General features: G+C 42.5%; 1 protein-coding gene and 1 long non-coding RNA gene across 2 annotated transcripts in view; one reads left to right on the top strand and one right to left on the bottom strand.

Annotated features, from left to right (window-relative positions):
• The window catches only part of LOC121824019 (uncharacterized), a 32,880-nt gene that overhangs the window by 6,615 nt on the left and 2,828 nt on the right, over positions 1–23,437 (top strand). The window contains exon 2 of the long non-coding RNA XR_013046186.1: positions 23,237–23,353. This is a non-coding gene — a long non-coding RNA (uncharacterized LOC121824019). The remainder of the gene's footprint in view (positions 1–23,236; positions 23,354–23,437) is intronic.
• On the bottom strand, positions 121–13,967 carry Ier3ip1 (immediate early response 3 interacting protein 1). Its single transcript, XM_006973841.4, has 3 exons — positions 13,778–13,967; positions 2,247–2,348; positions 121–1,266 (listed from the first exon to the last, which is right to left on the bottom strand). Exons 1-3 carry the CDS (start codon positions 13,866–13,868, stop codon positions 1,211–1,213), a joined length of 249 nt encoding a protein of 82 aa, XP_006973903.1. The 5' UTR covers positions 13,869–13,967; the 3' UTR covers positions 121–1,210.

Raw genomic sequence — 23,437 nt, 5'->3', positions numbered from 1 at the left:
GTAAATGAATTATGAATATTAATTTTATTACATCTCTATTCAGCAATTTTGCAATAAAGAACAAAACAGACATCAACAAATTAATAGTGCTAGGTTTATACTAAAGCACAAACCAAATGCTTGAGTTGAAAAGTCAACTTTATTTATAAAAGTTTTCCTACACAGAAAGATGCCATCTCACCCCTTTAAAATACTGTAACTGAAACATTTCACACAATAGTTGCACAGTTTAAATCTTCCCATATAAAACTGTACTGTAGTATTACTGGATGAGCAAAGAACCTCACAAAGTTGGCCTAAAACATTAACAAAAGACATAAAAACAAACAAACAAAAAATAAACATTATCTAGCATAAATGGTCTACTGACAGACAGAATGAGCATCCAAGAATCATACCTTTACCATGCTATTCCACCAAGAAATAGAAATATGACCTGGGAGCAGGGAACACTTCAGGGCTACTCCAACAGCTTACTTTGTGATTGTATGGGCTGATTTTGCCAACTAACAGTTATACTGATTTTATCAACCAGATCATTGTTGTAAAAAGGGAAGACTTTCTACCAATGAAAATACGTATATACTCTGGTCTCACTGTTCAGCTCAACAGCAGCATAAAAAGAACTTAAAACCACAGTTACCAAACAACTGATTTACAGAATTAGAATTCTCCCTGAAATCAGGGTACTGCCCCATGTAGTTATCTATACATTTCTTTATAGCAGAGATGACGTAGACTAGTTAACCAAAAAGCTCAAATAAATTACCAAAATTACCAATTTGTCAATTATATGTAATTGTTCCTTTAAAAAACTCTTGAAGTTTATATAGGAAGTTAATTACTCTTAATTCATACCTAAACGACAAGGAATTCCAAAACTTTGGAGAAAAGTCCATCCCTGAGTTGTGAGGCAGAACAGTATCTCTAACAAGGCAGAGGCATCAGCCCTTTAATAACCTCTACCTTTTTTAACCATAACAAGTGTGTGCAATCCTGGAGCGTTCCTGCCTCTGATGATCTCATCTTTTTGTATTGAAACTACAAGTGCAACATTTAAAAAAAATCAGATAAATAGAAACTGGTTTTATTGTCAACTTTACATTTTTTTGTCAGCTTCAAGATGAGCCTGTTAAAACATGAATATTCCAGTCACGATGGAAAGAGCAACTTCCGGGGCATCTCTTCTGAGTCTCTGGTTTCCCAATGTTCAGCCAAATAACAAAAGCAATACAATAGTAATTGAGTTTACTATTATCAGTGGCACTGAAAGGGAAAAAAAAGTTTGTTATTATAAAAAAAAAAACAACAGAAAAAAAAATAGAAGAAAAAAATTAAACAGTAGCAAGCAGCTTCCAAGGAGGATGGAAGTATCTAAAAATATGCCATCATAATCACACTGTAATAGTAATAGAGAAAAAATAAATATTAAAAAATAGTAATAATAGAAAAATACACTATCATAAAAACCTAACACATTTCCCTCTGTACCCCAAGCTGGCCTGGAACTTGCAACAACCTTCTTTCCTTGCCTCCCAAGGGATGAGGTTATAGGTGTGGACCACCACACTGCATGTCTACATGCATAGAGGCATCTTTGGAGGTGCTGGTGCAGCTCTGGGAACACAGAGGAACAGGCATATCCACATGGCTGCACACTTGAGCAGAAATACAGTGCAAAGACAGTTCTGCAGTTCCATCAAGAATAAACTTATTAACAATGAGTCCAAAGTTACTGTAAAGACATGAAAAGTCTCTAATCTCAATTTTTTTTTAAAGATTTATTGATTTATTATGTAGACAGTGTTCTGCCTGCATGTATGCCTGCAGGCCAGAAGAGGGCACCAGATCTCATTACAGATGGTTGTGAGCCACCATGTGGTTGCTGGGAATCGAACTCAGGACCTCTGGAAGAGCAGCCAGTGCTCTTAACCTCTGAGCCATCTCTCCAGCTCCCCCTCTATTTTTAAATACAAGCTGTCTGCACTCTTTCATTGTCCAATACAATGGCAAACGCAGAACCTTTATTTCTACATTACAACCTGGAAGTCACTAGTAACATTCCATCTCCTAGAAATCAGACGCAATGTAAGAAAGAGACCAGCAGCCTTCAAGCAGTAAATCCAGGTTAACAAAGAGTTCCCACTACAAATGAGAACCCGATAGTTCCCACTCTCAAAAGCTCTGCTACTTAAATCCTACCACAAAACTGTACCTTAAAGTGCCCTGCACAATTTTCTTCTTACCTCTCATCACGGTTCTTACAGATCGAATAAGGTTCATTAGCTGAGATTTAATCCCTGGCTCCTCTCCGAATCCGCCAATTCCCTGGTCTGTTCCCCAGCCAACTGTGCAAGATAAAGATGATTAGCTGAGTTAAATGTATTATGTGCTTGTCTTGTTCCCTCATTACTCATCTTTTAAAAGATTAGTTTGAGCCCTGTAAAGACAAAGTATAAAGTCATATATCTTAAAGTTAAGATACCGAGTTCAATAGTTTTTTTTTCCCCCTCTTTCGATAGTGGCAACAATCATATTCTCTTCATTCCACTTTGAGTTTATAAAATAATCTGCAGTTCAAATCATTCCATGGTGTTCAATTCACCAAAGACGGTTACTGTCACAACCTGATTTTTTTCCCCCTTTCTTTAAAATTATCAAAGGAACCTTTTCAGTGCAGAACTGAAAATATGCTAGGGCAAAGAATTACTAACTCAATTAAAAAGTTCAATCAGCCAGGCAGCACTGGGGAGGTAGAGCCAGGTGGATCTCTGGATCTCTGTGAGTTCAAGGCCAGCCTAGTCTACAGAGTGAGGTCTGGGACAGGTACCAAAGCTACAGCTACACAAAGAAACCTTGTCTGGGTGGGGGTGGGGGGTGGGGGGCGCGCGGGGCGGGAGAGTTAAATCATCTAATAAAGTATTTATGGAAATGCAGTAGCTGGGAATCATGTGGGCAAATTTTAATGTGCAGTTTGGGCACGCCTTCGGAGTACAGTTTTCCAATTTCCTTGATCATTCTTCATTTCTGCGTTCTGAGCCATTCTCTGCAAATGAATCTTTTCCCTCCTCTGTCATTTCCCCATGCAAACACTTTCATCGTTATCTACTAGTTCTTTTTGTGTCTTTCTTCTAGAGACATGTCCTCATTTCAGCAATGTGTCCTTCTCCTGTCCTCATTTCAGGGCCACTGTTACTCTCACATGACTACAGAGTTAATTAATTCCTGGCATGCTAACCTCTAAACTTAAAGATGGAGAACAAGTCTATTTTATACACGAGAGAACCAGGCGTCAGGAAACTCTCACTTCATCAGCTCTTATTGGGTTGAGATAACAGTTAAATAATGGCTGGCTGCACTTCTGTCCTGCACTTCTGTTGTGGCATGAAACCAATTTCAAATTCAACTTCACAGGGCTGACTTTAGGGCCCACCCCCCACGCCCAAGTCTGGCTGAGGGTCTGCTTCCAGCCCTTCAGCTCTTGAGGGCGTCAGCAGTTTCTGCTTCCACAGTGCACTCCATTAGAGTTGTTAATACCAGACTTTCAAGTTAGATGTCTCTTAAATCTCACTGTTTCAATCCCTTTAGATTTTCTTTAAACTCAGAATTCAGTGACAATGATCATTGGACTGCAAACCCCTTAAACTGGCACTGTGGAGCATGTTAAGGTGAGCTGGAGCCATGCGTACCCCCCCCCCCCCCGCAAGGGTCAATGGCCCAGTCAATTGCCCATCAACTGCTAAAGGCAGTTTCTGATCTGGGTCTGACTGGCACATCCAGCCCAGGTACAGTAAACCCTCTTTCTCCTTGTTCCCCAAATCCCACTGATCATAGGGCCTTTCTTCTCCTTGGTTAGGGGTTTTCAAGAATTTCCCATTAGATTACAAATTCCTGGAGGACAGGGCTGTAATTCAGTCACCTATCTTCATGTTTCCACTTTGCCCCATACCACAGCAAGTACTCACCAAATGGTCAAGGAACTGAATTCCAGTGGACCGAGCTAATCTGGGATAATGGGAGATAAGATGAATTCTTGGCTGTGGAGTTGAACTAAACTATAGTAGACTGAGTTAAACCGAGAAAAGGGAAGATAATGTGAATTCTAGGATCATAAAATCTCAGAATAACCCCATTTCTTTATTCCTAATACACATGAATTATAAGATGAACAAGTCCTTCAACAACAGTTTTAGGGACTAGGCGGATGGTTCAGTGGGTAGAGCACTTGTTGAGCAAGCACAGAGACCTGAGTTCAGATCCCCAGCACCACATAACCCAGCTGCACATCTGTAATGCCAGTGTTCCTGTGGAGAGATGGGACGTGGAAACAGGAGACTCTCTGGATGCTTAAAGACCAGCAACGCTGGTTTGTGCAGCAACAAACAGGACATCCTGTCTCAAACAGGGTGAATACAAGGACCTATACCTGAGTTTGTCCTCAGATCTCCATGTGTGCTTGCCCTCACACACAACGATCAAAAAACAAAAAAGACATTTTAAAATAACTTAAAAAATTTTGTTTATTCTATATACAGTGTTCTGCCGGCATGTATGCCTACATGCCAAAAGAGGGCACTATATAGGTGGTTGTGAGCCACCATGTGGTTGCTGGGAATTGAACTCAGGACCTCTGGAAGAGCAATGAGTGCTCTTAAACTCTGAGCCATCTCTCCAGCTCCAAGAAAACAAACTTGAAAGATAAACCAAAAATAAAAATAATAAAAGCTTTTAAAGAAGCCTATAAAGATGGCTATCTACCAGAAAAGAAATATGAGTGGGATAATTCCTATATGGATGTGTCCACAGACAAACATAAACATGACATGTGAAGGACCAGGGGAAAGAGATAATATATCACAGACAGTTTTTCTCTAAATGCTGCACAGGACTTCTCAACTGTTTTGTTCAGGAATTTGATATGCACTGGTGTGTGGTGTGCATGTAGAAACCAGAGGCTGACGTCAGGTGCTTTCCTGACTCTTCTCCACCTTGTATCTTGAACCCAGAACTCCCAGATTTGACTGGTCTAGCTAGCAAGCTTACTCCAGGCATCCCTTATCTCCACCGTCTCCATCCCTGGAGTGCCAGCGTTATAGGCGGGCCACCAACCCACCCAGTGTTTTTGTGGATGACAGATTTAAATCAAGTCCTCAGGCTTTTATGGGAGGCCCTTTACCAACTGAGCGGTCACTCCAGCCCCAAACAACAGGTCTTTGTGTTTTCTTGTGTTGTACAACCTTAATAAGCCTGTGGATTATTAGCCTCACAGCTTTCTAATGAACTGTTTAGGATTTTCTATATACACAAGAGTATATTATCTGCCTTTTAAACCTCACAATGTAGATCTTTTACTTCTTGTCAAATTTCCCTGGCCAGAATCTCCAGCACAATGTTAAACAGAAATAGCAAGAGAGGACCTCCATGTTGTATTCTTAGTCATAGAAGATATACAGTTGTTTGAGGAATTTCCTATTTTTAGTTTGATAAATACTATTTTTGTTTTCTGTGTGTATATGTATGTGTATATGCACAGGCTAGAGGTTAAAATCTAGTGGCTTCCAAAATCACTACCCACTTTATTTGTCTTTATTTATCTGTAGCTTGCAGATTCTGTTACAGTAGCTGGCCAGCAAGCCTTCTGTCTCTTGCCTCCCCAGAATGATTGAGCTGGGGATCAAATTCTTATCTGCTTGCTTTTGCAGAAAACACTAGCAACTGAGTCATTCCCCAGCACCCTTGATGAATACTATTAACAGAGTACCGGGCTTTCTGAATGTTTTTCCTGTGCCTATTGTGTTGGCCATGTGATTTCTGGTTTTGTTTGTTTGTTTGTTTGTTTTTTTGAGACAGGGTTTCTCTGTGTTGTTTTGGTGCCTGTCCTGGCACTCTGTAGACCAGGCTGGCCTCGAACTCACAGAGACCCACCTGCCTCTGCCTCCCAAGTGCTGGGATTAAAGGCATGCGCCACCACTGTCTGGCATTATTTTGATGAAATGTTGAACTAATCCTGCAATTCTGGGTAAACCCCATTTGGTCATGATAAATGTTTTTTTATACATTGATGGATGTGGTGATTTGAAAGAAAATGGCCCCCAAAGGGAGTGGCACTATTAGGAGCTGTGGCCTTGTTAGAGGGAGTGTATCACTGTGGAGGTGGGCTCTGAGGTCTCATATATGCTCAAGCCAAACCCAGTGAGACAGTTCACTTCCTATTGCCTGCATATCAAGATGTAAAACTCCTGCTCCAGCACCATGTCTGCCTGCAGCTGCCAGCTCCCTGCCATGATGGTAATGGTCTAAATGTCTGAAATTGTAAGCTGCCACCTCAATTAAATATTTTCTTTTATAAGAGTTGCTGTGGTCACCATGTCTCTTCACAGCAATAGAAAACCTAACATTACTAAGACAGAAGTTGGTACCAGGACTGAGGTATTGCTGTGATAGGCTGGACCATGTTTTTGTTTGAAGTAATATGGACTTTGGGACTGTGGATTAGAAAATCAATGGAATGCTTTTTAAGTGCTCTTTGGGCTGTCAGCTCACAAATAAGCTTATCCTTAGCTTAAGCTTTTTCCCAACTAGCTCTTATAACTTAAATTAACCTGTTTCTATTAATCTACATTCTGCCACATGGCTTAGTTACCTCTCATCTGTACTGTATGTTCAACTTCTTCAGTATTTCACTGGCATCTCTCACATGCCTAGATTGAGTCCTGAGTTCCTCTCTCTGCCCAGAAGTCCTGCCTATTCTCTCCTGCCTAGCTATTGGTCATTCAGCTCTTTATTAAACCAACCACAGTGACACACCTTCAGTGTAAACAAATATCCCCACAACATTTCCCCCTTTTTGTCTAAATAAAAAGGAAAGGGTTTAACTCTAACACAGTAAAACTATATATAATAAGAACAATTATCAGGTAAGAATTACATTCACAATGTCCAGTCCATTTGTATTTGTCAATTTCAGAGAAAGTACTCTATTATCTATCCTATCTTGGTGAGTACAAAGTTTTGTACTTAATTCACTTTCTGTCATAATTTGTATTACCAACCTAGAAATATCTTTTTAGACCTTAAAACATTTTCCTAAATAACTTAAGCCTTTATGTCTCTCAACCTTATACATTTTACAACTCTTTTGTTTGTTTTAAATCTGGTAACAAAACTGTAACTATCTAATCTTCAACCCCATCAGAGACCTGAGAAGGATATAATATTACCTGAGTAAACAGGAAGTACAGAGCAAATAACTTTCAAAACTACAGGAATGAAAGAGACATCTGGCTGCCTGGACGGTCACCCAAGTTTCCTCTGCAATGTTGGGGCATCCATCTTCAGCCTAGAGGTCTAGAATATCTGACTTTTCTGTGAAGCAGGAATTCTGAAGGACTACCTACCCTACCTTTATTGACAAAGTTTGGCAGTCACCTTCTTTTGTGTCCTGAATACTGCCAGCAGCCGAGGCAAGGTCAGTTTCTTACCCAGTGGCTAGTTTTGCCACAATGAAAGCAAACTCTATATAGAGGTTCTCTGATGCCCATCATCTTCTTTTTTTTTTTTCTTTCTTTAAGTAGATTGGTGCTGCCAGGAGCAGACATATCTCAGTGTCATGAAAAGCCTTACGTTATTAAAACATTTTAAATGCCATATTCTGTAGATCTCTGAAGTGTTTGAAGACTGCTGCTTAATGGGCCATACTAGTAGGAGCATGAAAGTCAATGGTGCTGAGAATTATTTGAATTGTGTGGGGCTGGCTCAAAAGGTTTCAAAGGAGAATTTTAGTATGTTGCCTAGAAACTGTTCTTTGTGATACTCTGGTGAAGAAGGTGGCTGCCTTTTGCCCTTGTCCAAAAATCTGCCTGAGGCTAAAGTGAAGAGTTTTGGATAAATTCCACTGATAGAGGAAATCTCAAAACAGCCTAATATAGACTCTGTCATGCTGTTATTAGTGGTAACTCCAATGAAGATTTATAATAAAAAGGAGAAAGCTAAGCAGGGTAAATTACAAAATGTAAAATTTGAAGAGAAAAAGAGCACCAGAAAGTGGAATGGAGCTAAGTCTTCTGTTCAAGGAGATAAACAGATTGAGAAATGGAATAAAAGGAGTGGTGACCTCAGGGTGAGATCCCAGAGCTAAGTTTCTAATTTGTGAAAAGGAATTAAAGAAAAGCTTAGAGTGGGTGTGATGGTGCATGCTTTTAATCCCAGCATTCCAGGTAGAGACTGGCAGATCTCTGAGATCAAGGCCAGCCTGGTCTACAGAACAAGTTCCAAGATAGCCAAGCTTAGGCAGTGAAGGAAACTATCAAAACCAGAAAGGTGGTGAAGATACAGTTGAACAAGGAAGCCATGTTCCAGCCCCAGCAAGCAGCTGAACATGGCAGCTTAGGCCATTAGTTCTGGCTTTAGAGATATAAGAAAGGGGATATGGAATTTGGCTCTACAACTAAGGAAGGCTGCTGAGACCAGGCATGTGTCGGGGTGTCCCTGAATGGAAGCCTAAGGAGGCCACTGCATGAAGCTGTGTAAGCCTGGATTGCCTTGGAGATCCTGAGATATTGGAGATGCCAGAGCCATAGGACTTCCCTCTTTCTCTGCTTAGATTTGAATGATGTTATATTTCTCTCAAACATTTCAGTATTTTTTCTGAATGCCTCCCTATACAACTCTAATACTATCCCCCCCCCTCTCTCTCATACACACACACACACACACAAGCACACACTAGCACACACACACCATGAATTCTAATTCTAATTGGTCTAATAATAAAAACCTGGAGTCAGTACCATGGTAAATGCTGAAAGATCAGAGAGACAAAGGAACAAGCCACAGCCACACTCTTACCTCGCCAATTCCTCAGCCAAAAGGGGGTAAGATCCTGTCTCTATGAATCCTCAGACTGAATAACTGAGATCCTGTCTCCACCTGCCTTATAGTCAGTCCTGTCTCTACCTCCCTGGTGCTAGGATTAAAGGTGTAAGCCACCACCACCTGACTGGATCTGTTTCTCTTTTAGACTGGCTCAATCTCATGTAGCCCAGGGTGGCCTTGAACTCCTGATCTTCTTGCTTCTTCCTTCCAAGTGCTGGGATTAAAGGTGTGTTCCACCACTGCCTGGCCTCTATGGTTATCTAGTGGTTGGCTCTGCCCTCTGATCTTCAGGGCAAGCTTTATTTGTTAGAGCATAAACACAACACAACACAACACAACACAACACAACACACACACACACACACACACACACACACACACACACACACACACAATTCCTTATCGTCATCAAGTACCTACTCAAATCTCATCAGATGTTCTTTAGAGGCTTGTGGTGGCTCTTCTTGGTTGTCAACTTGACCACATTTGGAATTAACTAAAATCCAAATGGCTGGGTACACCTGTACAGGACTTAATTAAATCATTTGAAGTCGAAGCCCCACCTTTAATCTAGATCTTCTAAAGAAGGAAGATCCACCTCTAATCTGGGCCACACCTTCTTCTGGCACCTATGTAAAGGACATGGAAGAAGGAAGTTCACTCTCTTTACCTGTTTGCTCTCCCTCTTCCTGGAAAGTTCATTCATTCACTAGCATTAGAGCCTACGTCTTCTGTACTGGCATATACTGAAGACCAGATAACACATTAGCCTTGTGGACTGAACAACTACTAGATTCTTGGACCTTCCATTGGTAGACAGCTAGCTGGACCACAGCTTGTAAGCCATTCTAATAAATCCCAAATATATATGGGACACATTTATATATACATATATTCGTTTTATAGACTCTCTAGTGTAGTGAATGCTAATATAAGGTCCCTTACACCTACATTTTAAAAAAATCTTTGTGTCTACGCGTGCATACATGCATTTTCATGCTCAATTGCTCATCTTCATGTATGAATGTGGGCTCACTGGTGTGGAGGTCAGAGGACAACATCCTGTGTTGGTCCTTGCCTACAGGGTCTCTTGCTGTTCACCTGGCCACTGAGTTTCCAGGGACTCTCCTATCTTTGTCACTCAAATTGTTGTAATAGCAACTGTGACATACTAATAACATCTTTTCAGTTTTATACTGGCTTGGGGATCTGAACTTGTACTCTCTTACTTGTGTGGTATTTTAGTCACTGTTCTACAGCTATGAAGAGGCACCAAGACCAAGGCAACTGTAAGAAGAGAAAGGGGCTTGCTTCAGTTTCAGAGGTTCAGTCCATTATTATCATGGCAGGATGTGTGGCTGCATGGAGGCAGGTGCTGGAGCAGTAGTTAAGAGCTACATCATGATCTGTAGGCAGAGACAGAAGCCTGTACCTGGCATGGGCTTTCTGAAACCTGAAAAGCCCACCTCTAGTGACAGATTTCCTCCAACAAGACCACACCTCCTAATCCTATCAAAGAGTCCCCCTCCCTGGTGACTAAGCATTCAAACATATAAGCCTATGGGAGCCATTCTTAAAACCACCACATTTGGCAAACACTTTACTCATGGAGACATTGCCCCAGCCCACAATCATTATTTCTGAACCAATGTCAATCGGTCCACACGGACCTTACACCTTCCTTAAGAGAGCTTACACATCTCCCTAACCACCACCCCACCTTCTCATGTTTTGCTCTCTGCCTCATTGTTAGCCCCTTCATCTCCTCTGTTAGCACAGCCTATTAAAGAGAATAGGCTAGTTTTCATTGTCAACTCATATTTCCTGTCCAAAAGAAAAACAAAGGAACATACATCCTCATCAAGCCACCCTTTCTAATGTAAGCATATTGGGTGCTTTTGCTGTTTTTTTTTTTTTTTTTCCACTTAGTTCTCAGCCCATCCCAATCTGGACTTTACTCATGGATGTAACTGCTCCTTTAAAAATCACCAACCATTCCAGTTACCATGACTCTCTAGGACTCTTTAGCTCTTACCTTACTTGGCTTCTCAGACATATTCCATTGTGGTAACATCCCTCCTTTTTTCAAAAATTGTCGGTTTTTCAAGACAGGGTTTCTTTGTGTATCTTTGGCTGTCCTGGAACTTGCTCTGTAGACTAGGCTGGCCTTGAACTCAGAGATCCACCTGCCTCTGCTTCCCGAGTGCTGGTATTATAAGGTGTGGGCCACCACTGCTCAGTTCAAAAACTGTCATTTTAATGGAACCCCACCGTGTCTAGGTTTTCTGTTTTGATCCACTAAGCTTTCTTGTCATCTGTTCTACATCACTCAAACATTACTACAGGAGATTTGTAGTCCTGAGTATCAATTCTGTGTGTTCTCTCTTTCTAGTACTTTATTGATTTCTATGTGGCCTCATATAGTGTCAGAAGAGGACGTTGGATCCCCTGGAACTGGAGTTACAGATAGCTGTGAACCATCATGTGGGTGCTGGGAACAGAATCTTGGTGTTCTGCAAAAGCAACAAGCACTCTTAACCACTAAGTGATCTCCAGCCCCCTTTTCTAATAATTCTATCTCCTCACACAGCTTTATTTATCATCTGTACTTAACACATCTGAATTTCAATCTCCACCCTGGTTCATTTCTACCATCTTCAATCCATCAACTATTCTACATCTATTTGCACACCCCACAGAAATCTCAAAGTGAGCAAGCCCCGACTCATTCATTCTTGTTTTACCTGACCCACCATCATCATCCAATTTTCTTCTGATTTTTTTTTCTAGCACCATAAAGGTACTTCACTCAGTGGCTTAAACCAGAAAACCAGGAGAATTTTTGGCTTCACCTTTTCTTCCTCATTACTAGTGCCCAGCATGCTCTTTGTGTGTGTGGCTGGAAGCAGCATGGACTGAACCCAGGGCTCATGCATGAGAAGCAAGCACTCTACCAATGAGCTGTGTGTCCAGCTGTCTTTTTACCTTCTGAGACAGGCGCCCACTAAGCTGCCCAGTGGCCTTGAACTTACTTGGTAGCTCAGGATGGCCTTAAAATTTCAAGCCTCCCCAACAATACATTCTGCCTTGTTTTCTGGTCTATATTAGCCTCCTAGGGCTACCTTAATAAAGCACCATGAACTAACTAATGCTTAACACAAAAGAAATCACTTCCTCACAGTTTTGGAGGCTAAGTTCAAAATCCAGCAGAACTGGTTCCTCCTGAGAACTCTGAGGGATAATCTCATCCATGCCTCCAGTAACATCTATCTGGTAGTTGCTGGAATTCCTGGGTTCCTTGGCTTGAAATCAAGCCACTCCAAACTCTGCCTCTGTGGCCAGGCTCTCTTCTTCCTTAAGTGTGTGTCTGTGTGCTTCTGTATCTCACTCTCCTTATAAGGATATCAATGACTAGATCTAAGGCCCAACACTTCATCCAGTTATGAAGAGCTCAATTTGATCACAAATTTTCATAAAAGGTCATAGTCATGGGTACCACGGAGTCAGAACACAGTTCAACCCATCACATGATCATGAAGAGTTTTCTGTATAGTCCAGAGGTAAAGAAATGGACTCTGGAGTCAGTTTGCTCAAGGGCGCCACCTTCTACCCATGTGATCCTAGAAGTTACCAACTCACTTCCTGCTTTAGAGTCCTTACCTGAAAGCTGGAATAAAAACAGAAACTATATCATAGAGCCTTGCTGCCTCTGCCTCTCTCTCTCTCTCTCTCTCTCTCTCTCTCTCTCTCTCTCACACACACACACACACACACACGTAAAACACCTAACACAAACCCTGCACACAACTACATAATTACTGGTTATTATCAGTATTTAGGCTGTACTCATCTACCTGCCCTATCTGAGAAGGTCCTTTCCAAACCCACTCCTCTCCCTCTCCATCACTTCTCCATACTGTACCTAACAGAACTTAGTAACATAAACCTGGCTGTGTCACATCCTTGGTTACAATAACTATTTTTACCTACCTTGGTTTTCACACCAGAGTGACACTACTCAAGGCTTCGGCCTCCAAATTTTTCCCTATCTTTTGCTTTCAACTAGTTAGTATTTACTCACTTGTCAGACTTCAGGTCAGACACACTTCCTCCAGGCCTCTTCAGATTCTCACGTTAATATCACCCTACATCTTTCTAATATTTGGCACATCTGTTGCTCATTTTAAATTAGATTAAACTCCATTTTAAGGGCAGGTGATTGGTGTAACCTGCCTCTGTTACATAGGCCTGGCACGTATTTGTGTTCGTCTCTTCCGAATAAATGAAATGCATCGTTCTTGCCTGGGGGTTTGAGTTTCATTGATTCCAAGGATACAGTTGGTAGACTGAAACACACGACTCACACCACGTAGTCCTGTCTGTTTTGCCCTACACAGCAAGAAGCAGCTGGCCCAGGCTGGCATGAAGATCTGACAGTGAGGTCGAAGAGACCATAACGTGTGCCTGTCTTCATTTTTGTATTCCCCGACTCCAGCACGGTCCTTGGTACACAGTAGACCCCCAATGGGGCGTGCTTATTGAATGCCGTGCTCCTGGAGGAGGAGTCCCTGCTAACTCCTTTTCCCATTAACCCCCAACTCCCACCAACCTCCACCGCTCTCCATCAGCCAGGCTCCCCTTCAATCATCCTAACAACCAGCATCCCGAAGGCGCCTGCCCTCCCAGCTCTTAAGTCAAAACTCCCACGCGGCTTTTCCATCTATAAAATCGCTAACACCACCACCGTCAAAAATGCAAGGACATGACTGAGCGAAATCCACGGCGGGCAGGATCGAGTCCGGGTTCCTCCGCCGCCCGCCCCAGGCTCCGCACACCCACCCCGGCCCGCCACGCGGGGACGCCCCTCTCCCAGGCAGCCCCCCAGCCCCGCCCGGACACGCACTGTTCTTAAGGAAGCGCTCCTCGTGCAGCACGGCGATGGCGTTCACGCACAGCAGGGCCGCCTGCAGCAGGGAGTACAGCGTGAAGGCCATGGTCACTCCAGACAGCTCCCAGGCCCGACTGACTCCTTCCCGGACGCCGCCCGCCCGGGACGTGGCGCCGCCACCGCGCCCGGCTACGGGAGCCCGCGCGGCCCAAAACGCGCTCACCCAGGAGCCCCGCCCCCCGCCTCTGGCTGAGCCCCGCCCTCTCTGGCTGAGCCCCGCCCCGCCGTGCTGAGTCCGCCGCAGAGTACGGCACCCTGGGGTGAGCCACAGGAAGTCTCGAACACTTGATACAGTACTCATTCTTCACAGGCAGGGGCTGAAAAAAACAGATGTAGAGTATCGCATAATTTTAAAATGTTCTTCATATTTGAAGTAAATATTTTTCTATTTTTCTGCCTACTTCTGCTTTTTTTGTTCTCTGTGGCTGTAAGAACTGAACCACACGAGAAGCTTGTATTGTGTTTCTTTTGAACCCGGCTGCCCGACGTGGTCGCAAGAACTGTATGGAAGTTTGTGCTCAGATTTTACCCCTGAAGAAATGCAGACAGTCAAAATGAACTTGATCAAACTCTAGCCAGAATGTAAATACTACAGAATGGGAAAGCAAGCTCTTTCTCCCAAGGCCACATAGAAAGACTTGAATATATTAGCATTTCTAACTGTCCATGGCTGCAGCCCTAGGATGATGACCCAGACAGCCCTCCTTGACAAGTGTCCCGTGCTTTGTGTCAAACGAGGGGGTCATGGGCGGAGGCAGGCAGATCTCTGATCTACAGAGCTAGTTCCAGGATAGCCAGAGCCACACAGAGCAACTCTGTCTCAAAAAACCAAAATAAACAAACAAACCAATAAATAAATAAATAAATAAAGTCTCTCAAATAACAACAGAAAAGAAACTAGGTAATAAAAATGTGTTAGTCTGCATCTTTGAAGGTTGAGTGTTTTAAACTGGTTGTGCCTTGGTGCTGAACTTCGGATGGATGTTTGAGAAGGTTTCATGTATGCCTGTTAATCACCCTACCAGACGTTCCTGCTGGAGGTGAAACTGTTTTCACAAGGTCAGTGATGACTTCTCATCATTCCTTCAGGATGTTTTGTTTGTTTGGGATTTTCTCTCTGGGCTAAGAGAATACACAGTTCATTATCGTATAACATCTTACCGTAATTTCTTTATAACTGCAAATTTGGAGTCAGTGTTTTTATTTGCTTAACAAGAATCAAGGAAATTTTCATAGTTGGTCTCAGGATAAAGGAAGGCTTTCTGGAGAGAAATAAAATTTTGGGGTTCAAACTTGCCTTTAGAGTAAGTTCCAGAACTTGGTCCTTACTTACATTAGAGATTACCTTATTGAGCCTTTTATTTTCTCTCGCTGTTTTAACTTTTCCTTGTATCAATGCCTTTGACTTAGAATTGCCTGGTCTTTAACTTGAGGTTTCAGCTGTGTGATTTACTTTGGCTAAGAATGAGGAAGTGATAATACGCATACTCTAAGCAGAGACCTCCCAAGACGGTACACGTTCCTGCCTTCTTTTTCATGCCTCGATATTGTCAAAAGGAAACAACAGGGCCATAGGCAGGGCTTGCCTACACCAGCTGCTCCCTGTGCAATCACAGGGCCCTGAGAATGGACGCCGTAAGTCACCAAATATTAGGATTGTTTATTCCACAGCACTTTTAAAGCAATAGGCTTCTTTTGGATCTACACATGCTTACTTTATTCTAATGGCCCCAGTACATTGATATTCCCTGGAGCCCCACATTTAAGTCACCCATTCAGAGCTCAGCCATCAATTCTTGCCTGATAATCCAGCTGACTAACCCTTGGGTTATCTGCTAGATGTTTCAGATTTACCTTGTTCCATACAGAATGGACTTGTCTTCTGAAACTGACTTCTGTGTCAATTCATTTTAGTGAATGGCAATTCCAGAGCGGAGAGGAAAAGTCTAGGCTCATTACTGGGTCTCTTTTTTACTTTTACATCCTGCGTACAATCCAGCAGTAGGTCCTGTTAACTTTCACTTCAATAAATACTGTGGTTTGAATGTTTTCTCCAAAACTTATGCTGAAATTTAATCAGCATTGTAATGCAAGGTGTGTGTGTGTGTGTGTGTGTGTGTGTGTGTGTGTGTGTGTGTGTGTGTGTGTGTTATGTATATGTTGTGCGTACACATGAGTCTGCAGTGCAGATGCCCATTCTTAATAGTGGAAAATCCAGAGGAGGAGGTTGGGTGTCTTCTTATCATTCTTTGCCTTATTCCCTTGAGACAGGCTCTTTGCTGAGCCTGAAGTTCAGCTAGGCTGGCTGGCCAGTGAGCTCCCAGATCCATCTGCCTCTGCCTCCAGTGCTGAGGTTACAGGCACAGTCAGCCATGGCCAGCTCTTTACAGGGGTGCTGAGGATTAGAATGCAGGGCCTCATGTTTGCATGGCAACCTCCCTTGCCTGGTAATAAGCACATGCCCATCTGTTGTGGAATATTATTTTAACTGGGCAAAGACGTGTTATATTGGTTTCCGCTGTGGAATATTACTTTAACTGTGTAAAGGTGTGTTACATTTATTTTGCTGCCTTTGTTAAAGACGAAAAAGGTGTGTTACATTTGCTCATGCTGCATTTATTTGTTTGATTATGAAAAGATGTGCTGCTGTTTCACCTTCTCTGCCTAAGGCACCTGATTGATCTCATAAAAGACTGAACAGCCAATAGCTAGACAGAAGAAGGATAGGCAGGGCTGGCTGGCAGAGAGAATACATAGGAGGAGAAATCTAGGCTCAAGAAGAATGAGAAGAAGAAGGGGAGGAGAGAACAAGAGAGAGAGAGAGAGAGACCCCTGGGGCCAGCCAAGCAACCGCCAGCCAGTAGACACAGAGTAGAACCTACAGGAATAAGCCCTGAGGCAAAACGCAGATGAAGAGAAACAGGTTAATTTAAGTTAAAGAGGTGGGGGGCGCTAGCCATAAATGAGCACAAGCTAAGGCCGAATATTCATAACTGATAATAAATCTCTGTGTCATGATTTGGGAGCTGGTTGGTGGCCCAAAAGAAAAAGCCTGGTACACCCGTCTGTGGTGGTTTGAAATGAAAATGGCCATCACAGCCATATTTGAATACTTGGTTCTCAGTTGGTGGAACTGTTTGGGAAGGATTCAGAGGCATGGCCATATTGGAGAAGATATGTCACCAGAGGTGGCCTTTGAGGTTTTAAATGCCGATGCCATTCCCAGTGACCTTTCTCCGCCTCATCCTTATGGGTCAGATGTAAGCTCTCAGCTACTGCTTCAGCGCAAAGCCTGAAACCATGCTGCCATGCTCTCTGCCATGATAGACATGGACTCACCCTCTGAAACTCAGATCCATGAAGTGTTTTCTTCTACAAGTTGCCTTAGTCATAGTGCTTTATCATTGCAGTAGAAAAGTAACTAAGACACCAGCACTATAACCCAAGATTTTAGGGTCAAAGTCTAGGCCCTGGCAGCCCCAACAAGTAAGGCCTGGCTGCTTGTCCCCTGTATGCCAATTAAAACCACAAAAGTAAAGAGCCAGGAAACTTAGTTGGTCGGGAGACAACCAGAAAAGGAACAAATGAGGGGCTCCAGTGACCTCCAAGCTCATATTTGGGGATACTAACATGAGGTTTAAGCTTAAATAAAGGACAACAATTGTGCATAACTAAGCAGTCCTACTCAAGATGTGGCCCCACCCATCACGGGCCTGTCATTGCTCATCTCTTGCTGGTCCATGTTGCAAGATGGCCTGAGAAACTGTTTAGAATGGTGTGATGTCTCTTTTTGTCAGGCAAGTTCCTCTTGAGGCTAGCACCAATGCTTCTATCATTTCCCTATGTTAATTCTTCAGGCTTCACTGTTTCCATCATCTAGTAGTCAAAGGGAGGGCCATGTGTGTCTTTTTAGTGTATCTCCTTTCCTTCCGAGGGGGATACAGGGCCATTAGGAAGCACTTAGGTCACGAGGACTCTGCTTGTGAATAGTTTAATACTGTTACTTCAAAAGCCAGTTCATGATAAAAGGGCAGATTCCTGTCTCTTTGCCCTTCTACCACGAGGTGACTCAGCAAACATTCTCTCTCCGCTTGTTAGTTACAATTGTTAGCAAAATTAGTTACAAGTAGTTAGCAAACATTCCCTCACCGGTTGTCAGCTACTGCTTCCGCACCAAGCCTGAAGCCACGCTCCCATGGCTTAATCTCTAACTGCTTCTCGCCTTCTCGTCAACTGAAATCCTGATCTCAGCTCCCATGGCTTCTGGTGTAGCTCTGTGAGGTTGCCCTCCAAACAAGCTTGTGTGTCCTGGGAAGGCCTTCCTCCTCAATTAATTCTTCCTAGAGCATCCTAAGTACTTACGAAACCAAAGAATGAAAAGAAGTTCTTTGTTGGGAGAATTTGGGTCATCTGTCCCATAGAACTCCCCACATTTTTATATTCCCGTCGTCCTGTCTGAGCCAAATCATAGGAGAAAAATGAAAACACTGGCTGATTAAAGACACAGTCACTGTATTTACACTGCCTAAAACCCTTCACTGATAATGAGAACAATGAGGTATGTGGTAATTGTTTCCCTAAGTTAGATCTTAGAAGACTCTTTCCACAAACTTTTTGACTTGGCCCTTTCTCTTTCTGGTTTTAAACCTCAGCATCTCTTTTCCTGCAGTCATTAAAAAAATATCGCATGGAGAGAGATATTATTTGTAATTTATTAAAAATTTAAACTCAGTTTGAAGTTTGACAAAACTGGATTTTTTTTAAAAACATTTTTGTCCTGGTGATATATTTAGTAGATTCATTTATTTTCTTATCTATGTCTGCAATGGGAATCAATGGTGACTGAGGTATGTTTGCTTTTAATCCTGTTATTTACAAGAGCAACCCTGAGTTTAAATGAGCTTATGGCAGCAGAATTCACCCAAATGGCTTCTATTTGGGTCAGCATTGGACCAAAATAGAAAAATGCCACAAGTGAGCTCCATTCATGTTTGTGGACACGTATAAGCTATTTCTGCTCCAAGACTCAAACGAAGCCATCTGCAAGCTGAAAGCTTGTGAATTATAAAGGGTTTCTGGAAATAGGGCCTTAAAATGGAAAGTTTCTTCAAGAAATAAAAATAAGTCACCATGCCTATTTTAAAATGGTATTAATCCTAACTACTTATGTTGAGCTGACTAATTTTATGTCAAAAAGTACCACTTCGAGTAAATAAAATCAGAATTGAAAAAAAGTAAAGAAACTACTTAAATGAGTATCATTTATTCACCCATTCATTCATGTGTTCATCTTTTTCATTCATCAAGAATTTATTGAACTTTAGGAGATAGACAGATGGTTCAGAGGCCAAGAGCACTTGTTATTCGTGCAGAGGATCCAGGTTTGGTTCCCAGCACCCATGTGGTGGCTCAAAACCATGTGTAACTCCAGTTCCTTGACCTGTGAGGGTGCCAGGCACACACATGCACAGACAAACATGGAGTGAAAATACTCACACATGTAACATAAATAAATCTAACAATAATTTAAAGGAATTTCTTGAACTTTGAAGAAGTATGTTATATCATTCAGGGGGTGGGGGAGGTACAGTAGGGTGAGCACAAATAATCCGGTGTGTTTCTTTTGCTGGGATGGGAGAGGCTGCCTACTAAGAAAAATGAGTTACAGACTACAAGCAGTTATAAAGATGCCGACAGTCAGGGCTAAGATGAGTGGGACATGGAACAAAAGGGTGGGTTAGGGCTGGGCTGGGCATCAGGATCAGCTGAAAGCTTTAAAAATACATGTAACAGTCTTTCAGTTCAAGGTGGTGCATGAAACACACAGGGATGGAACTTCATGGGCCCTGCTGTGGGATGTCCTTCTGTATGCTGTGAATGTATTGTTGCTTTCATTGGTTGATAATAAAGCAGTTTTGGCCAATGGCAAGACAAGATAAGGTTAGGCGGAACAATCAAACTGAGGGCAGAGATGAAAAAGGGCAGAATCTGGGCAGAGGAAGCAAGACATGTAGACAATGATGTAACAAGCCATAAACCACATGGCAAAGCATAGCTAAGAAATATGGGTTAATTTAAATGTAAGAGCTAGCTAGTAATAAGCTTGAGCCATTGGCCAAGCATTTATAATTAATATAAGCCTCTGAGTGGTAATTTGGGAAGCACCTGCTAGGTATAATTGGGCATATGGGACAGAAAACTCCGCTCTGTTTACAGGGCCCCTTCCTGCTCCATGCTTGAATGGCTTGTTCTTGAGCAGGCCTATGTATGCAGGCACAGTTGTTGTGAGTTCATGCATGTAAGGGCTGTCATGTCCTGCAAATACTGTTTTGCTGCAGATGCTGGTTCTTAGAATCTTTCTTCCTTATCTTCTGCAAAGATCCCTGAGCGCTCTCTCTCTCTCTCTCTCTCTCTCTCTCTCTCTCTCTCTCTCTCTCTCTCTCTCTCTCTCTCTCTCTCTCATACAGCTTTTTCTTTGGAATTTGTAGAACATCTCTTCAGGCCCTTCTGGATTTTAGAGTCTCTGTTGAGAAGTCCTGTGTTATTCTAATAGGTTTGCCTTTATATGCTTGGTCTTTTTCCTTGCAGCTTTTAATATTCTTTCTTTGTATGTTTAGAGTTTTGATTACTATATGGTGAGGGGGACTTTCTTTTCTGGTCCAGTCTATTTGGTGTTCTGTATGCTTCTTTGTACCTTGATAGGCATCTCTTTCTTTAGGTTAGGACAATTTTCTTCTATGATTTTGTTGAAAATATTTTCTCTGCCTTTGACTTGGGTTTCTTCTCCTTCCTCTATTCCTACTATTCTTAGATTTTTTCCCCAGAGTGTCCTTGATATCCTGCACTTTTTGTGCCAGGAGTTTACATTTTTCTTTTGTGAATGGGCAATACATTGCAGAGATTCCTCCATCTTGTATTCTTCCTGTGGCCATTTAAAGTTAACTAGAATTTGATCTCCTTGAGGGAGAATCCCGTGGAAAGTTACCCAAGTGTATTTCAGAAACCCGAGGTCAAGATGCTAACTTATCTTCGCTTCTGTTAAACCGACTGCTTGGGCAAACCTCCCCCTCCAGCTCACAGCTTATCTTAGCTTCTGTTAAAACCTCCCCCTGCAGAGTCTGAGTGAAATAACAGGATATGGTTTATGTCTTTAAAGCCTTTTACCCTAAACACTCAGGGCTACACTTGGGTCCCAAATACCAGAGTGTAGTCCCAGTCAGCTGGACTAAAGACTTTCAACTGTCTATAAGCTATGTCCGAGTGGTCATCTCTGATGGGCACCTTGTAACACTTTGACCAAGGGAGATATCCATTTCTTCTATCATGTCTTCAGTGCCTGAGAGTCTCTCTTCTATCTCTTGCATTCTGTTTAGTTCCTAAATTTTTTTGTTTCTAGATTTCCCTTGATTTGGGTTTTCTTGGTTGATTCTATTTTCCACTTCCGGGTCTTGAACTGTTTTATTCATTTCCTTCCACAGTTTGTTTGTGTTTTCATAGATTTCTTTTAGGGATTTACTCACTTCCTCTTTAAGGGCCTCCGTCATATTCATAAAGGCTGTTTTAAGGTCTTCTGCTTCAGCTACGTTGCTGTTCTCAGGGCCTGCTGTGGTAGGGTTGCTGGACTCTAGTGAAGACATTATCCTGGCTGTTATTGATTGTGTTTTTATGCTATTGTCTAGGTATCAGGGTTTGGAAGATTGCAATTCTAGGTGCTGATGTCCGGTCTTGTCTTTGCTGGGTGAGTGTTTAGTTCCTTGGTTTCTGTTGCCTTCTCTGGTTCTTAAGAGAGTGTGGTGGCTGTGTTGCCTGGTAGGATATTCTTCTGGGATCCTGAGAGGTATGGTCACTGGAGGTTTCAGGTAAAATGTGTTTCTGGGTATTGGGAGGTGACACTCAGGGATGGGGATGGGCTAGAAGAGGGAACTTAAGGGCCCACAGGAGGGAGGAAAACAGGGTGTTCCACAAAAATCTGCTTATTCCCCTGGGAATAGAAGCAGAGAGCGAGGAGAGGCCACAAAGGGTAGTCTGTTTCAGAGCTGGGGATGAGACTGGGGGATTGAATTTGGAGGACCTTGGGGTGAGGTAAAGATCTGCAGTTAGTTTATCTGCTTCCCTGGCTAGAATGGTGGGATTTTTTTTTTTTTCCAGACAGAATTTCTCTGTGTAGTTTTGGTGCCTGTCCTGGATCTCGCTCTGTAGACCAGGCTGGCCTTGAACTCACAAAGATCCACCTGACTCTGCCTCCCAAGTGCCAGGATTGAAGGCATGTGTCACCACTGCCTGACCTCTATGGCTAACTAGTGGCTGGCTCTGCCCTCTGATCTTCAGGCACGCTTTATTTGTTAGACCATACACAAAATATCACCACAGGCATCAGCTTGGCTCACTTGGCAGTGGGCAGTGTCATTGGATGATAAAACTCAAAGATTTCAAAGTCTCACTGGCTCTAGGTTCAAATCCTTGCTTTGCTACTTTGTAATTTAATATCTTAACCTCGAGGTCAAATTCGATAGGCTCTACTTCATAGGGTTATTGAGAGGATCATATAAATTAATAGACCAAGGCATTCAGCACAGTTTTCAGCTTGTTGTAAAAACTCAACTGCTGCTCACTGCTGTTACACACTGTGAATGGCTGCCAGTAATTGGATAGTCTCTTCAGTTAGGCAGAGCTGAGAAGACAAGCGCATTTAAAATCGCAGTTTCACCAATGATAGTTGGTGCTGAACTCCAGCAGTATTTAACCATGTTTTAAAGTACACAATTTGGGGGAAATGTTGAGTCTTTGAAAAAGTCAATCTCTAGAGGGCTGTAAAAGCTATTTAAATCACTACAACTAATTACAAGGAAGTATAAATCAATAAACTTCGCTAAATGGTCTAAAATATAATAAAGAAAACCATCTTTAACAATCATCCAGGAAGCCACTGTCCTTAAAAGATGATGTAAAAGTTGGATGAGAGCAACGAGTCTTATCATTTGAGAACGCCAAGCACTGCTTGCAGGGAACTTCTTGCTTTTGTGTGGAGTCAAGGCGTTTGAGAAAGATTACTTATTTTGGAGAATGTGAAACTACTATTTCTAAATGACATGTATATTTGTCCTAGAGTAGAAAAAGGTGGCCATCTGTGGAGAGGTGTTTTCCAAGCATCCTTCTCAAGTGAAAACCAGTCCCCTTGGATGTTCTCCTTGAGACGGCAGTTCTGTTTCAGAGCCCAAATCAACTCAGACCAAGCTATAGACAGAGTCTTAGCTCCTCTCTCCCAGGCTTGCCTGGCAGATCCTGGCTCAAATTTAGGCACCCCAGGGCTGTGGCCTGATTTAGCAAACTCCCCTTGCTTCCCTACTGTCTAGGAGAACCAGTTACCATAAGAGGTTTGTCTCTTTACACCGTGTTTGTTTTTTTTTTCCTCAGTGTTCTTTTTATCCAAAGGCTGCAACCTGCCCACACGAACCACGTGAGCAGCAGCAGCGAGTGCAACACTGGACAGATGTGCTTAAATAACTATTCTGTGACTTAAAGGACCCGTGAGTAAGTGAGCGGCTGATAAGGGAGCAGATAAATGCATTTAGAACTTTGCCTTTGATGGCTGCATTTCCAGCCTTGATACTTTCA

This window comes from Peromyscus maniculatus, chromosome 19 (genome assembly GCF_049852395.1).
Source record: "Peromyscus maniculatus bairdii isolate BWxNUB_F1_BW_parent chromosome 19, HU_Pman_BW_mat_3.1, whole genome shotgun sequence".
NCBI classification, from domain to species: domain Eukaryota; kingdom Metazoa; phylum Chordata; class Mammalia; order Rodentia; family Cricetidae; genus Peromyscus; species Peromyscus maniculatus.
The sequence above is the reverse complement of the archived record's forward strand: the minus strand, read 5'-3'. Positions and strand labels throughout refer to the sequence as shown.